This window comes from Mugil cephalus, chromosome 7 (genome assembly GCF_022458985.1).
Source record: "Mugil cephalus isolate CIBA_MC_2020 chromosome 7, CIBA_Mcephalus_1.1, whole genome shotgun sequence".
Lineage (NCBI taxonomy): Eukaryota > Metazoa > Chordata > Actinopteri > Mugiliformes > Mugilidae > Mugil > Mugil cephalus.
The window spans coordinates 6,179,957-6,198,409 of NC_061776.1; the positions used below are offsets into that span (position 1 = coordinate 6,179,957).

At 42.2% G+C, this 18,453-nt stretch overlaps 1 protein-coding gene across 1 annotated transcript in view; it reads left to right on the forward strand.

Annotated features, from left to right (window-relative positions):
• Positions 1-18,453, forward strand: part of LOC125011240 (partitioning defective 3 homolog) — a 256,960-nt gene that overhangs the window by 156,687 nt on the left and 81,820 nt on the right. Inside the window, exons 16-19 of the mRNA XM_047590347.1 lie at positions 819-972; positions 9,040-9,226; positions 10,046-10,197; positions 11,213-11,257. Coding sequence (XP_047446303.1) covers positions 819-972; positions 9,040-9,226; positions 10,046-10,197; positions 11,213-11,257 — 538 coding nt within the window. The remainder of the gene's footprint in view (positions 1-818; positions 973-9,039; positions 9,227-10,045; positions 10,198-11,212; positions 11,258-18,453) is intronic.

Consider the following 18,453-nt stretch of genomic DNA (forward strand, 5'->3'; position numbering starts at 1 on the left):
TGAGACCATTCCCAGGCTAGAGCCTTCTCCTCTAAATTACACTTCATTACAGCCTCCGAATGTACCCACATATGTATTCTCGGGTAAACTGGACTTGTTTGTTTACATCAGGTTCCATGCGACAGTGGCTATTATTACAGCACCTCAACCATTTAGCGAGCTGAAGGGATCATTGGGCAAAGACCTTCTGCCAAAATCGAATCCCGGCCTTGCTAGTTATAGTCATTGATTGGGGGGTAATTTGGCTCCAGTATTGACTCGAGTGTGATAGTGTTATCGCTCGTTACGCGATGCCGGCGATGATGGTTATCTTTATGGCAAGGGCTGTCATCACCTTCAGCAAGAAACGCAGGGACCATAACAAATCAATACAGCCAACGATCCAATGGGCAAACAATGAAGACAATGACACACACACAAACACACGGGAACACACACATTCTCAGGCCACGCTGTAGATGTGTGCTTATGGGGTGACATGGCTAGCAAATGGTCTGTTTGTCCAGCAAGCCAGAGAGTGTCCTCATGAGTCCTGGGGGAAATGTTGAGACTCAAGGAGGTTAACCGTCCCCTGCGGGGGGATTGCTAGCGAGCTAACAGCCTGTGGCGTAGCAGCCTATTGGAAATCCATGCTCGTTTATCCTGGTTAACACACCGTTAGCTTTAGCGTGGATAGCTGCCCTCCTTGTCCAGCCATTACAGTTTAGCAAACATGCTACTTCCCCGCAGCTTCATTCTCTTTTATGCCTCTTCTGAGCACAAATTCCCCAAGAACAAAGATTCACAAAATTAATTCTAATATGTCCTCCGTCTTCAAGCAGGAGCAACCGGGGAGTCCCCTGGGACCACAGCAGACAATGAACACCTCCTTGGATGACCATGAGCGCAGAATCTCCCACTCTTTGTACGGTGGCCTCGAGGGACTTGATGACAACCTGATGCCGCGACAAGGCATGATACCACGTACAATAGGTAAGACTGGAACCAAATCAAAACTCGGTTTGGCTTTTGTGTTCATCTATTTGCCGCTGATAATAAAATTTCCTTCCTAGTTGAGGTTTGTCAGCCTAAGGCCATCCTAGGTCCTTGTGTTAAAACTGGCATAGACTAGAAATTGCACAAGCGCTATTAATGCACAGTTTTGAGCGTTACTGTATGCGCATTTAAAAAAACAAAACAAAGTATGGATAAAAAGAAAGAAAGAAATCAATGGTAGATTTTAAGGAATGTTACACATGGAAATGAAGGGAATATTGCAGGTTTCAGAATGAGATTAGATGAGAGAATCAGTGACTTTATATAAAGATAATGTCACTCATATAATTCTTGAAGAGCAGTTTTGAAGCTCACTGTGGTGTCACTGGATGTTGCCATCTTGGCAGTGCCTCAGAAATTAACCCACATGTCACTTAAAGTGGTCGTGCCTGTAATTATTCATAAGTTAGACATTTTAACATGGAGCTCTGTGAGGATTGACTCTTCAGTGTTGGCTTCATCTTTCAGTCATGGAGGTTTCTCAAGAAATGTTGTTCAAAAATGTTGAACCTTAACAAGATTGGAATGGGAAGGATAGTACAAAAGATAGCAGCGTTCACCTTGAACAACCTCACTTCAGTGCAGAGTCTCCTGACGTCCAACTCTTTCCATTCGAGGATTTTAAAAACACAATATGTGCACATTTGGTGCAATCTGCCAGGCCTAACTGTGTCGTCTGGTCTTATCAAGACTGTGGTATTTAACGTCTCTGAAAATGTCAGGGAACAAGAAGTAACAGAAAATGGTAAAAGTAGTTCGTTTCTTGCTGTGTGTTTGCTGAAAGCGCATCTGAGGACATGTGCATTGATTCACATGTCTATTCCTGGATGCTGTATCTGTCATTGTTCAAAACACACTCTGAGTTGGTTTGTCAGTGCATATATATATGTGTGTGTGTGTGTTCTACAAAGTGCAAGAGATTAGCAAGCATATTTGTATCCGTGAGTAAGAGCTCTGCACCCATCTGTGCAGGCTTGCGTGAGTGTAGCACTTGAATGATTGATGGGTGGGTGGTTATGTTTCTCTAGATCATCGAAAGGCTTCTGTACACCAGATGTCACCGCAGACCTCCCCTTGTTTTAATCTGGAGAAAGTATAAAATAACCAAACCATTTTGCTGCCATTTGTCCTCTGGGGTCATTTATTTTAATTTGTGTTTCAAAAACAACAAAATTATCCAGAATTGAGATGATTAGAGGGAACTACAATGAAACACGAAGGTGCAGGAGATACCTTAATGTAAACTAATGAAGCAGAGGTATATTATACACAAACTTTTAATCTTTTTCTTTTTTTAATTAGTTCATACTCTCTCTGTCTCATTAATCAATGCAACTGTACTGAAGTGTTTTTCTTTCATGCAAATTGGTTGACACCAACACCGTTGTGTGTGTGTGAGTAGTGAGTGACGGAGGAAGTGCTAATAGGTGAAGCTCAGCCACGTTTCCGTGGTGGCTGCGTTCATCCATGCTTAACAAGCTGCAAGAGTTTCTAATGAGCGTACAGGGTCGGGAGTGGAAGCGCACGGCAGATATACAGGAGATAGAAAGACGTTGTCGGTTCAGCGCTGACAAACGAGATCGTTGTGACTTACCCGACCAGATGCACTGATGTCTGTATCAGTTGCAGAGCATTAACAACCAGAATCAGAATCACTTTATTAATCCCAAGGGAATATTACTTTGTACCAGTGTTGAGAACAAAGAGCAGAAAAAGCTAGAAATGGGCAGCAAGCACGTTCACGCACTTAATAACAGCTAAGGTTTGTCCAAACGCCGTATTGAAAAACTTCCGATGCCTTAAAGTTGACTAACGTCTGGTGAAAGTTGAGTCGACGTGTCCTAGTCGATGACGTCATAAATAAAAAACACGGTAGAAAGTAACGCTTTGCAATAATAACCTCTATATTCTTGACCTGAATACATATTGTAGCGTCTCACAGAAAAGAAGCTAGTGAAGCTTTTCTGCCACGTAACTGAAGCTTGAACACAGACTCCTGCTGGCACCATGAACTCCGCCAGTCTGACACTTCTAATATGCGGCTCTCGCTCCACAAACTCTCAACTCTACCATAAATTCCGTCTCTCGCATGGTGCGTTCACTGACATCAAGGACGAAACAACACACTCCACAACCACAGCCACAATGTCAACTGTATAGCAGCAAAAAGGTGTAACAACTTTAGACAAGGAAATTCACCGGCAAGTTGTTGGTTTGCAGCCTCCTTCTCTCTGATGAAGCTGTTGATTGACTAATGTCTAGATGATTTGAACCGACCAATGACTGTGCGTTGCGGTAGTGCTTTTATTAGTATGGGCTCCAACTTTAGTGGAGTATTTCTACACACTTGATAAACTGATGCTAATTTGCTGAAACGACCCACTGGGCACCTAACCTGTCTTCTAGGAGATGTCCATGTTGTCATTGTCATGTGATCAGTGACTAGTCGACTTCCTGCGTAAAGCTCATGCTGCAGCAGTAGAGTCAAATTGTCGGTGCAACCCCTACTTTTTACTGAAATTATTCAACAGAGTCATGATCTTCAGGTACATATACATATACACATTCAAATATACAGCAATATATATATATATACACACACACACATATATATATACACACACACACACATTTATATGTACACATAGTATATCGAGGTCTGGTGATTGCGGAAGAACCTGTAATTGAGGGGCAACTAATTCAAGACGCACATTAAAATCCATTGAAAAAGAGCTGCAGTATCACTGCAAAGAAAAAAAAAACGCTCTGCGGGTTTGTTTCAAAGTGAGATTGCGGAAAGGATTAAAGCCGTATTTGAACTGCTAGTTAATTTGCAACTGCAGCCCAGTCAAAGAGGATGAAGGCCAACAGGCTAGCTTTAAGCCTGCTTACCTTTTAAAAGATGATTTTACATGACTGCCCCATGGTTCATTCTGAGATATTTTAATCTACATGTTCTTGTCCAACTCTATCTTGAAAAGGATACTTGAGATCTCACAGAGACGATACCTGCTTAAATAAAAGGAACAACATTTAATTGGGAGCAGCTCACAAGCCAAAAATGAGACAGTTACTCAAATAATAATTAACTGTAAGTGGATTACTTATCCAGGGTTTTCCACATTAAACAATAAATGTGGTGTTGAGAGTATGAAAGCTTCAATCATGTTTGTTCCTTGATTCCTCGTCTTCCAAAAGTCTCTATTAAAGAGAGTGTCAGATGAAAGAAAACCCCTTTTTACAGATGCGATATTAAAAAAGTTAAAGCCTTAAACCCTTTTTTGTATTTGTCTTTCTCGATTCAAGTGAAAACGATCTCCTTTAACTGTGAGTACATCCTCATAGAGGAACATGCAGATATTTTTTTCCTGTTTTTTTTTAGATTTAGTTTCATCCCTAGTGTCTTTTTTTTTTTTTTACTTGCAATTCATTATTTATGACATCTTGAATATTAAAATGTACTTTAAATGAAAGAGTAACAAATAATAAAGTGGATTTCTTTTTCCTGGGATTTAATTCCAAACAATAAAATCTTAATAGTTCATGTTAATATCTCGATTCCCCGCCTTCTGAATGTCTGTTAATTTATCTTCTAGAAAAACTCAGACTAAAGAAAAGCACTTTTGCAATTGAAATATCAGCCCTTTCTTAAAAATATAAAAGAAAGCCCATTGCTTGATTTGAGTGAAACATGGATTTAAAAAAAAACAACCCCCACTCTCTGTATGGCTGCAGAGACCAGGGCAACAATTGTGGCGTCTTTGTGTGTAATTTGGTTTTAACCAGACGTTTTGAAAAAAAGTAAACTTCTGGGAGAAACACCAGTGCTCGTGTTCCTGATGATGGACCGGATGAAGGGTGTGGGACTTCTTGTGAAGTTGCAATCACTGCAGAAGATTGTTCCAGCTAATTTATGGGATTTAACTCAAATCCGTGCAGTTGTGCCTTTGCAGCTGCTGCTGCGTCTCTGCTGCTCATGAGCCGACCAGCAGAAGAGTTGGAGCTGAACCTGTCGGCTCCCAGATGTGAACGTGTGTGACTGCATGTGCGTGTTCAGCAAACCGACCTCCGTGGAAAAGCTGAACTCGTGTGTCTGAGTGCCGCCTTTCACTCACAGTTGCTTGGAATGAGTCTGTTCTCTGGTTGTCACGGCGCCACAGGACATAAATCATGCATCAGGCTTTCTTAGAAGACAGCATCATTCCCATTCAGAACCGACCTGCTCGCTTTTCGCCCCGTGCAAGCTCTCAGATCACTCGTCTTTCCCTTTTTTTTTGTTGTTTTTTTTCCCCCTGCACTCTTAAGATGCTGGGGATAAGAGAGCGACTTAATTATTCCTTCAGGCCAGTAGCTTTCAAGGCCCAGCACCCGAGGCAATAACCTCCTTACTAATTATGCAAATAGATCGAGACAAGACAAAATGAAAGGAAGGGGGGGTAAAAAGACTCCTCTGTGCGTCTTTCACCCCGTGTTATTCTCACCTCTCGTGATCTCCATTTTCATTTAGAGAATCTTTTCACCCCTCTCCTTCCTTCTGCGTCGCCCCGTTCCTTTCAAGTATTCAGCAGCTTCATGCAGCAACAACAACAAAAAAATAAAAAAAAAGCCGTCCAGTAATAGCCTGCGCCGGAGAATCTCAAATGAAATGCCACCTATTGTTGGGCCGCGGCTCAGTCAGAAATTATTACAGCCACGGGGGAACAATAGTGTGTGTTTATTGGTTTGATTCTCAGGTGATGCCCGGTGCGTGCTCCGTCCACATGGCAGTGCTATTGTTGCCGGTCGACGGCTGCCCTCGGGTGCTGGCACTAAAACAAAGAGGCTTTTCTTTTTTTTTTTCCTCTTCTTCTTTTTCTTCTTTTACCAGTCTACTGAGTTGACAGATTCATTGGTTTTCTACTCAGTAGCTGCCAGTTGATTGTACTGCAGTGATTCACACTGTGACATTGATGGGATTCTCAGTGTTGCGCATTGGGCTGCTTAGGGAAATGGGATTAAGTGGTTCTGTGAGTGCACATGTGTTGGAACGTGCGTGTGGCCTGAGAGGGAAGGGAGGCCACGCTGTGCTGGAGGACTCACCCGGACCCCCAAATAACAAACACACACAGCGGGGAGGGGGGGGGGGCGGCTGAAAGGAGCACAAAGACCAGCACTGAGACCACGATGTAACAGTTGGAGTCAATGCAGCGAAGGTCTGAGGAAGTTAAGGCCGTGCACTCGCACGCTTTTACCGATGCAGCCCAACACGCTCTCAGTGTTTCTATTGTGAGTGCGTTCATTCATGTGAGCATGCATTCACACGCCGGTCAGCCACAACATTATGACCACTGACAGGTGAAGTAAAGAACTTGTGTATATCCAGTGTTCGGACCTGGCATTCGTTCGTGTGGATGTTACTTAGACATGTAGAACCCACCTAGACCAGACTAGACCAGACACCCCCCCACCCCACCCCATAGCAATGACACTCCTTGATGACAGCAACCTGACACACACACACACACACACAAAAATCCTTAAGGAACGACTCAAAAAAACCATGAAGAACATCACAAGGTGTTGACCTGAACTCCAAATCCACTAGATCCCAAACTGATCAAGTGTCTGTGGGATGATCCACAGAGACCACTCCCCTCAACCCAACGGATCCAATGATCCCCCACTAACAACACCCTGTTGCCAGACACCTCAGGACACTTACAGAAGGTCCATGTCCATCCTCTGACGAGTCACAGCAGGTTTGGAGACACTACGTGATATTAGGGAGGTGGTCATAATGTTATGCCTGATCGGTGTTATCCCTAATTTAACTGCGCAAATCAGATTTTAATAACGTGTTTCAGAAATTGAAAGGAAAACACATAATGCATTAATGGCAACATTTAAATAAAACTTTTCACTGAGAGTAATGACTTTTTAATTGACCTCCACACAGACATAGATTTACACACACACACACACACACACACACACACACACACACACACACACACACACACACACACACACACACACTGACACTCATCCCTCTCCTCCTCCGCTGCCTCATCTACATCAGGTCATTCACCCACGCTGCTTAGATGCGGCGGCACCCAGCGGCACGTTGGTCCCCCCGGTGCTCGGCGATGAGAAACAAACAGCAGGCCTGGCTCAGACCTCCAGGTCTCGGGCTTTAAAACCCAAACACTTTTCTAAAGACAAACAAACTTCTCCCTAAGCTCAGCACACAAGGCTTTTATGAAGCGCTGAAGCTCCCCCCTTCTTTTGGTGCCAATTTCAAAATACAGATTAAAAGACAAAGTCATGCGCTGCATATCAATGGGCGTTTTTAAGCCGAGCTTTTCAGAGGCAGAGAAAGGGGACTATTTTATATTTATTCCCCAGCACAGGGAAGTTTTTATCTTTATTTGCGAGGGCACAGCTTGAATTAATCATAGTGTTTTGACATAGGAACACCATTGTGCCTGCTGCCAAACTCCTCTTGGTATAAGCTGATTAGCCAGGAGCTGTTACACTCTGCTTTTAACTAAAAAATATGTTCTGCTGTTTAAAAAGTTACCCCGTATTTTATTTTAACTATTATTTGGAAACCCTTGTTTCCCCCCCTTGTTAACCCATTAAAAGGTTTCTGCAAACTTTATACACCGATCAGGCATAACATTATGACCACCTTCCTAATATCGTGTAGGTTTCTCTTGTGCCTCCAAAACGATTGTGACTCATCATATAATGCACATGGGCCTTCTGAGGGAGGGTGCCCTGTGGTGTCATTCCTCACAGGTTGTTGTTAGTGGGGGGGCTTTGGGTCCTATAGGTGGAGGGGAGGGGCCTCTGTGGACCATCCCACTGGTTCTTGATCGGTTTTGGGATCTAGTGAATTTGGAGGCCAGGTCAACACCTTGTTCTGTTCTTCATGCATCCTGCTGCCTTAGAAGAAGTGTCATTGCTATGGGGTGGGGGGTGTCTGGTCTGGTCTAGGTGGGTGCCACATGTCTGAGTAACATCCACATGTAGACGTCATTCAGCATCTGTGGACGTTTTCCTTGTGGTTCAGTAAATTTATCTGCGTGTATCATGCTGAGCTGGAATCTCTGGACCACAGCGGCGGTTGTTCGGTCTAAGGACTGTGACACATCGAGCTGGCGGTCGCCTGTTTGTCGGTGCCAGGCTGCTGGTGAGCATCTGTGACCGTAGTTTTGGTGGTTCACCTTGTACCAAACAAAAGTAGTTGGCAGGAGATCACTGTTGATGGTGAGCCTCGAGGAACCAGTGCACAAGAAGAGAAACAGGTGGGATTGGCCCACATAGGAGGCTGTTCTTTCATTACATCGGCATCTGACCTGAACATTCAAATACGCACCTTTTATTTCATGTTGATCTACAGTAAATAAACTGTAGTGAATGATTCACTAGAGGGCAGCTCCGTGTGGAAGTTTGTAGTTCTTCATCGCTTCCTGCTCTCCCAACCTTGGTACTAGCATTTTTTCCACTTCATTATTTCCGTCTACTCGTCAATGTTTTCTCGTCTTCTTGTTCAAGTGCAACTTTATTCCTTGGGTTGCCGGTCGTTCTCTGATGTAGAGTTGTGTTTCTGTGCCCTAAATCTTGTTGTTTGAACACATGTTTCAGCATTTGTTTCAAATAATTAGTTTGTAAGACTCTCAGGAAACTATCCAAAATCCGTTGTAATCAGCTCTTAGTTTTGCATGTGTGTTAAAACTGTGACAAAGAGTGACTTTTATAAATGTATAAAACATGAATTAGTTCATCTCTTACCAAGATTGCACCATTGTGAATTGGTGCTTTGTCTCTTTTGATGTATTTCTTTCTCAACTATTATTTTGCATCAGATGTTTTCTTCTTTGATCTTGAAGACAGAGGCTTGACATTAGTCATTTATTATTGATACGAACACGTCTGGTCAGTCAGGTGGAGATGGCATCGTCAGCAGCTTCAAAAAGGAGAAGATTAGAAGAATAAAAGATTGGCTTTTGTCTCCTCCAGGAAACTACCAGCTCTCTCCGACCGTCAACATGCCCCAGGACGACACTGTGATCATCGAGGACGACCGGCCGCCGCTCCTCCCGCCGAACCTCTCCGACCAGTCGTCGTCCAGCTCTCACGACGACGTGGGCTTCACCGCTGACGTCATACCGCCGTGGGCCAAAGAGCTGCCCCTTCCCAACGAAAGGTAGACTTCTTTTAGTTTGATATTATTTCTGTTTGAATCGCAGTGTTTGATCGATCTTGAGCTGGAAGCAGCACTTCGTTGTACCGGCCTCTTGTTCCGAGTTCTGAGGGCTTTTTTGGTCTCTGGTTTCCTTTGGTTGGTGTATGTTCTTGTGTATTCTTCAGTATGTTTTCCCACCTTTCGTCATCTGTTGGACCACCTTCTCTAGTCCACTGTTGGAACGCCTCATTTCTTGAGAATGGTCCTGTTCCATTGCCAAGGGTCCAGTAAATGTCCTCCAGTAAAATAATTGATCTGTAACGGCACAATGTACGCTCCAGGAAACTTTCGCAATCTCCATTAGAAGTGCGTGTTTTCTGCATCGTAACTTCAACCACACCGTGTTACCACGAGAGGTTTGAGCTCTGAACTTTCGATTGACACGTCACCAGCCGATTGTCCATAGGGGGAAAAAAACTGCGTAAAATATTCATTATAAATGCAGTCATATTTGAAATGGGACTAGGTAAGACTTCAAGCTGTGGACCCATTTGTGTGTTTTCCAGTCTGCACCACCAAGCTACAGTCATGCCTGTACGCCAGATGGTTCAAGAACAGCTTTAAATTTAGCTTTGATATATCTTTTTTTTGGGGGCAAAAATTGTCTTTTTTTAAACCTTCTCATGTTTTATACATATTACCCTACAAGTCTTCCATTATCTATATTGTTAAGCCTTTTTTGTCCCCCCATCCCCCTTTCTGCCGTGATGCTTCTGTTTTCCCTCTGTGTGATCAATGAAGTCCTTCTCATCTTATCATCCCGTCTCACCTTCCTTCCAGCCCCCTGAGTCCAGATGAAAATAATGCAGACGGTGCTTTCCAGAGGGAAGGCTTCGGGCGCCAGAGCATGTCGGAGAAACGCACCAAGCAGTTCGGAGACGCCTCTCAGCTCGAGATCATCAAGACGCGCAAGTCCAAGAGCATGGATCTAGGTAGGACGTTCAGAACTTCTCTCTGCCGCCCAGCGTTCTGGTTATAGATTAGATTTCAAGGATTTTCCAAAAGCAGGGACTGAGGTACTTTTCAATTATCTGCACCTGTGTTCATGCATTTAACACTGTCTTCAATGTTCAACTCTAAAAGTAAAGTCATCATTTTCCTCTTAACGTGTCAAGAAAGACTTCTTTTAATTACCGCTTTGGAACTTCAAAACCATTCACGTCAAATTTAAAGTTGTAATTAGGGAGAAATTTGAATTAACATGTCCCAAAGCTCTTAAGTGTCCAGTCTGTTGCTTCATAACACTGAAATAAAAAAGAAAAGGATGCATTCATTCCCAGCAATTACAGGCAAATTTTGGCATCGGGCAGCTGAGCCGTGGTTTGTTCCCGGCCAAGGAAGTTTTACAGGATTGCAAAACTTCAAAATTTTATGGTTTACAGTACATGCATTAAGGAAGTTCACTTGGCGTATTCAGTGCACCTAGTTAGCTACATGAGAATCCGATTTCATGCGACCTTGGATAAACTTCCCTGCACGCTCCCCACATTTCCAATATGTTCCTTATATTTAAATGAACTCCACCTCCTTTGCCTCCTTGTATGTGAACAGACTCTGCATCTGTAGCCCAAAGTCAAGAACTTCACTGAGTTGATTCACCTTGAAATGGCTTCGGACGGCGGCTGATTGCTTTGGCTGCACCGGTCTCTCTGCTCGTGCTCTCTATAATCATATCTAATCTTCACTACCAGATTGCCGCTGTGTGCCATGTTGATACGACAACAAGTCTGATTGCTATCCTTTAAACTCTCTTTTCATTTCCCACCCCCACCCCCCTCACCTCTCCCCAAAAACCCTGCCTCTCCGTCTCGCATGGCGTCCGATCCTAATTGAGATGAAGCCTCCTCGGATGTTTGCAGCACTACCTGGATGTTGCATGTGGAATGTCGTGACCACTAACCCCCAAATGTTTGTATCCCTCTTCTCTTCCCTCCCTTCCTTTAACAGTAGCCGACGAGATTAACCTCACCCCTCGTCCCGACACCAACGCAGGTAAGGACCGGTGCACTGAAAGGTACAATGAAAACCATCCCCTCCACTGCCATCGGTCATTGTTCTCCGGCTGGTATTAGATGGTTGGGTCACGTTAAAATCTGTGACGAATTATTTTAGGTGTAAAAGTGAGAGGATATTGTGCTTTTATTTTTACATGAGCAGATTGGAATAGGTGCAGCTTTTAATAACATTTCAAAGACAGTTTCAGATAATGTTCTTCAGTTGAATAATTAAAAAAAAAATGTTCAGTCTGTGCTCATGCTAACTCCACTAAATTTTCAGTGGAGTTACTCAAAATATTAGTGAATTAAACTGTTTTTAAAACTGAACAAAGTAAAGAAATGTTACTGTATGTCTGGCTTATTGCATTAATTTGCATTATAAGAGCGATAAAAAAAAATGTATTTGTCACTTCAGAACATATTATAGCATTGTAAATATAAAACCAAGATAAATGTACTGTAATCTACCTTTTGCTTCATAGAACAGATATTTAACAGGTGCTGTAAATAACACATATTTTAAGGAACTACAAAATCCTGCAGATAACCTGCAGATTAGTGTATGTAGTACGTGTATATGGACGTTTTCCAGACGTTTCTGCTCTGTATGCATGTAGTGCAGCGTTCCCCGTGTTCAGTGTTTGGCTCGTTCTCGAAAAGACGAATGTGTCAGCCTGCAGAGTGAAGTCTGCTGCAGTCTTCGCTGAAGTTTAAGGTCGCTGCCGAACATGGGTCGTGAAAGCAGTCGGGTGACTACAGATTTGATTTTCTCCCTGTTGCCTCCGAGCTTTAGTGCTAATTGTTGTATGTGTGTGTGTGTGTGTGTGTGTGCTGGGAGACGGCGAGCAGAGAAAGCACTCTGTCCTTGGTTAAGGCAGCGAGCTGACAGCGAGTCATCCGTCATTGTCAAGTCTTGTGTATTTTCACTGTCGCCTCCGAAATCGGTGACTCGGGCGAAAGGATGGATGGCGCTGAGCGAAGACGTGTAGAGAAGGAGGAAAGGGACAGATGAACGCTTCAGACTGTACGAAGGAAGATGTGTCGGGCAGTTTGAAGCAACATGTGTTTAAGACGGTGTGAAAGTAAAAAGAGGTCCAGAGACGTCTTGTGAAACTAAGTTCGTACTTGTGTTAGGAAACCTTGAGATGAAGATTGATTCCAACTTTCTGTCATGTTTTGGTGGAGTGAGTCAGCAACCATGAGATTGTTGCATATTTTATAAGGTGTGTTGGCCAAATGGCGGCAACAGATGAGTCATGGGCACTGTTGCATAATCAGATCACAGCAGGAAAAAGTTAGAACTTGGCATGTCTTTGCAACTTAAAGTCTCTTCTCATAGTGAAACAAATGCATCTCCATTAATCTAATTAGATTTTGCTTTTTTAATCTACTTTGCTCAGTATACCTCGCTTATATACCGGTGTATGGCTGAGCAATGAGAAGAAAAATGCTCTGTACGTACTTTATTGAGTTTATAATTTTCCTGGTAAATAATTAAAAATCTATTGGTGACTCATCCTGCATTGGATAGTGTACTAATTTCGCGTCCAACGACGAGCTTCCTCAGATGCTGGTATCTGTTGCTCCCTCTCTCGCTTCAGCTCTGCTTGTGACCAGTCAGGGTGGAAGGGCGGCTTCTCAGCCTTCCTGTTCTTGCAGGAAACTCATAAAGATACGGCATCAACAGAGGGAAGCTTGAGGCGAACACTGTCACTGCCAACCATGAAAATGGTGTCTTGTTGTATTTTTTGGTGCCAAAACTGAAGAAGCAGAAACACTAACTTGAAGTTTTGTCGCATACCAGTCACTGCCAGTCATAGAAAACTTGGTTGAACACGATTAAAAGAAAACATTGGAGTGAGTCAATCAACAACTACTCTGTTTCCAGCTCACATTTGATATCAGATAAGGTTAATATGTAATGCATCATTAGTTTCAGCCTGGATAACGTTATGGGTTAGAATAAATTGTGACTGAAATTATGTTACGTTAATCATTATGTGGAGGATTATTGTTACAGCTTAATGCTAATGCTAATTACTGCTAGCTTACTCAATGTTAGTTTGCTACGTTACCCTCCACAGTGGTTCCACTTACTTCTGGTAATATCTTTGTTGGAGAGGCTTCACTTGATAGAGACAGACCAGACTTTGTCCCCTCTGTGTCCTCCTTTGGTCAAATTTTTCTGATCATATGGCTGTAAATGTTTTAAATGTGCAAAAATAAGGATTAATGGAAATGAGAAGAAATACATTTACTGAGGCCGTGTTGGTGCTGAAAGAACCAGGGACTAGGGAGGTTCAGTAAAAAGATGGAAAAGCCACACTGGGAAGCTTCAGTTTCAGAAAACTTTTTATGACATGTGTGAGCAACATGACGAGTAAGAACAGGACACTTTTAAGGTGCAAAAAATACATACACAGTATATACACAAAAAACTAGGCCATAAATGTTTGAAACTTTCCAGCCTGTCCATAATCAGAGGTGTTGTCAATTAATTTCCTGTCAGTCGTCGTCTTTTAAGTTATTGTTTCAGCGCTAACAGAGCGTTAATATGGTTACTAATGAGTCAGTAGAAATGCAATTATTGATATTCAGTGTGTTACGAATAATTAGTTGGATCTGAGTCTGATTTACCACAGAACAAGTTTTATCAGTGCTCATACTTCTTTTTTTTTTTTATTTCTATGGGTCTCCAATTAAGATTATTCCGCTCCATTAATGCTCCTAGTTTCAGTGCAGAAACAAACGTTCTGTTGATGCGAGAGCACTTGTTATATGGTGATAATCAAGCTGCCTTCACTGCAAATCAGAAAATGTTCCATAATTAAGCTCCATTGTCTCTATCTGAATTAAAGTGATCTGCCTTTAGGTTGAATTCTGCTCATTTCACTCGTATCCTGCAGATTCTGATTATACTTATTGTAATTGAGGTGGATACTTGGCGTGAACTTCATGAGAAAAGAATGTGTTCCTAAAGTCTGGAATCGAGTTCCTTTTCAACTCCCCTGGTGTTTTTAGTCTAATAGATTTCCCCTTGTTTTATTTAAGAGGTTTGTTTTCACTTTGTGGGCCTCTGGTCTTACTTCACCAACTTTTTTTTTTAAAAAAAGTTTGCACTCTCCACTAAGTCCAAATGATCCATGGTCCATTTACCAGAGTCCAAACACGGCAATCCTGCCGAAACCAAAGACTGTGACAGCTATGACATGGGATATACTAGCTCTCATCTCCTGAGCTGTGATTAGACGAGAGGTTTATTGACACAGGCCACTGCCACATGTTGACCGAGGACCCCTCAGTGATGGAGGACAATACCGGACTGTTGGCAGTGCCCGGAACCACATCCAGATTTTTTTGGGACACATTATAAATCTCTGTGAGAAAGTGTCCTCTGATTGATCCCTGTAAAGTTCACATTGCAAATCCATTTATATTCATTGTGGGAAGTAGTTAAACGTTTGCTTGTGTTTTTGTGTGGGCAGAGGTACTTAAGCTACTCAGCGTCAGTTTAGTGAAAAATGATTCTGATGCTGTAATCACCGGCCAAAAGACCTTTTCTAAAAACACAGATTTTTCCAATCAGCATTGTTCAATTTGTAAATCTGGAATCGCATCTCGGTCGTCACAATTATGGTCAAGACTGTGTTGTTTTTCCAAACGTTCTTACGCAGATTCAGGGTAGAGTGCACCCCAGACATTGTCTTGAGGACCACTGTCGTCTAAAGTGTCTTGATATATTCTTGTAATTTGTCCGCATCTTTGTCATCATCAACTTCAGTCTTGACAGAGAAAATGTTTGCAAAGGACATATTTGGTATGTGTTTCAATTGTGCATCAAAATAGTGCGGTAGGAGCAGACATTGGTGAGGTTTTTCTGCCTCAGTTGTTGGTGAAAACCATTCGTATTTGACAATTGTGTTCTCTTTCTGGCATATCCTTTTGACATTTGGTTTGAATTTTTCAACTTCTGAGTACAACTCTGTACTCTGATGCAAAGAAAGCTAAGCTAACGGCTGTTTGGGTCGGCTCTTTTAGCATTGGTAGATGTTTGTAATCCTTGTATTTTTTATAGCATGTTTCAGAATGCTAATAAAAGCATTAGCAAACTCAGTCAGCAGACAAGTGACATGGTTTAAGGTTTCAGTTACCATATGGCCAATTCATTTTCCAGGATGGGACGGAGTCTGAGCTGTGGGGCAGTTTAGTTGCTAGTAGCTGCTGCTGTGACTGACAGTATGAAAGAGAAGCCTATATTTGAGCTAGTCTCCAGTTACCAGCCCTGTTGTCTTGTTAGCTTTAGCTTAGCATGGGCTTTGTAATGTAGTGTTGCCAATTTGCCAGTCGTTCTCAAAAATGAGAAATAAATTCACGAACCTGAAAACCAGTCATGCTGGTGTATTGCTGGAATATAGTCCCACGTCTATATCTGAAATTCCTTCATGTTAATTGCACTGACATTTGTACTCGATGTGAATGTCCGGGTCACAAGACGTAATTAGGAAAATTCTTGAGTTTATTTATCACTTTTACGAACGACTGGCTAATTGGCAACACTACATTACAACGCCTATGCTAAGCTAAAGCTAACAGCTGCGTTGCCAGATTAGGACAATGCCTTGACTTGATTTAAAAACCCTTTTTCTCACTTATCCAACTCTGGGGAATACGGTGAATTTGACATAGTGGTGGTGGATCCTTTTTAACCTGGAGAAAATGTCCTGTTTTGGAACACACAACTTGCTAATGTAACATCATTACATAGTTAACTTTATAGACATGACCAAGGCAGTGAAATCACATCTATAACTTGTTGATTATTACACGATTATTCTTCATTTGTTTATAAAAGTTTGTCACAACTTATCTTTGTAGATATAACATGTCATCCGGGCTCACTCAATGGTTGCCAATGTCCCACTTAGCTATATTGTTAAATTGCTGTCAGACTAATCTTGAGTGTGACAGAACTGTGACCGTGTTCATAGCCGGTATAAACACCCATCCTTCACACCCATCACTTGGTGTGAACGCAGTGGGACCAGGTCACGTTGAGGGGCCGCCTACTCAGCTGATGAGTTTTTGAAATGATCCCCAGAAAAAACTGAAGCTACTTAAAGTGAGCGCTGTCTGTTCATTAGAAACGACACTATAACTACGACAGATCTTCTGTTGTGCCACGAATTTTGTCAGTGGTTATTTGCATACAGGGATCAGACCTTTAGCGCTCAGTGGTATGCGGAGATGCAGTTTTGATGCTGTCTGTGAACACAGATACTTGAAGCTGGAAATTTGTGCTCAGATCACTCAGGCATGTTTGTACTGGACCACTGTTTGTTCCCTGATCAATACTCGCACAAATGCCAGTCTCTCCAACTCCTCCATTTGTGTCCAGGTAACTGACTGAGCCAAACTCCTCACCAAGCCACTAGAAAGTTATTTTCTCTTCCTGTGTTTGTGACTAGATGCCATTTGTCAGATCTCCAACACGGTGTAAATTATTCTTTTTTTTTCTTTCTTTTTTTGAAGACTTGTTGCTGAAGTGTGACTGTTGCAAACAGCACCAGGCAAAGAACTTTAAATAAAGTGGATGTGCGGCGTGAAAGACGTTAAGGGAACAGGACAGGCTGATGAGAATGAATGGTGGGCCGCTAACCTGAAGGCTTATTCATTCTGCATGCATTCAGTTTTCCATTTCGTTTCATATTGTCTTTCTCCTGTCAGTCTCACTGTAAGGAGGAAGCGTTTTTTCTTTGTGTGTTTCAAGCTTGTCTGCTGGCAGGTCGTTTGAATATTTGAATAAATTTCAATCTATTGTAACCAAATTGATCTTATGATGGTATTCCCGTGTCTAAGGAAAGCCAAGAACGGTATGCTTCAAATAATACTAAAATGTAAAATAGGTCTCTTGGACTCTCGAGAGGCGTCTTTTCATTTGATAAAACATAACACTTAGTGTTTATGCACTGATCTGGTCCCCGTTCCCTTGTTTCTCAAGTGAAATCCTTCACATCATAAATTCCAACTTTGCTGTTTACATGGGCGCTAAATACAATGATCTGTGTTTAATTCCCCGAAATATCAATGGGAACAGAATTTACGAAGTGCGTTCAGTCTGACTCTGTTCTTGTTTTTCTACCTCGGTGATTCTGACACTTCCTGCTCAGGTGTCACATGGTCTAAATGCAATTACACAGATTATTCTGAACTGACTGAATGGTTTGTCAGTTTTCCATTTAGCTAGTTTATTAGCCATTCCCAGCAGGATGCAGCTTGACACAGACACACAAAAACACTTTAGGAGCGACTCAGAAAAACATGAAGAACCGCACAAGGTGTTGACCTGGCCTCCAAATTCACTAGATCCCATGTCCATTCTCTGGTGAGTCACAGTTGTTTTGGAGGCACAAGGGAGACCAACACAGTATAAATAAGGGTCATAATATAGTGCGTAATCAGTGTACATTTTTGTCAAAGATTCAAGATGATCCCTGCAGGGAAATTATTTTGTCCAAGAGTCACAGGATAAGAAAGAACATATATGACGAAGCCAAAGACGTAAGGATAAGAATAAGGTAGAAGTAACAAATTACAAAAAATGTACAGTCCAATTTATATGAGTTATACAGACATTTATATACAGACATTTTAGTTAGGGTTGGTTAGGTTAGGGTTAGGGTGGAAGCACTGACCCTGGTCAGAGCTGGTATTAATGTGCATCCTGAGTGATCTGATCACAAGTGGTAGTTTTAAGGCCAGATCTGAACACATCTATGATGCACTCAGACCACATTTTTGCCTTTAGCATGTAGAATAAAGACGCATAATATTTTCTTGTTGAACCCTCAATGCTTCCAGTTGGTCCAGTGTGTTAAAGTATTTACCTGAAGCATTTCAGTTCTGACTGAGCTCATATCGTAGCAATTGACTTTTATTTTGAAGGTATCCTCCTTTCACCCCAGACCCTCAACACCTAGTGTTACTCCGTCAGGCCTGGTCTTTTTATTATCCACTTCGCATGGTCTTTGCCTCTGAAAGGTGCCACATGGGAACAAATAAACCAAGACCAGTGTACCAATAGTTTTAGTTTAATTAAACTGTCATGTTTCTCCAAATTTGCTGATTTTCATTCAGATCCACATCTTGTAATGTAAGTTTCAGGAGGAAAGGCACACATACACACACATTAAC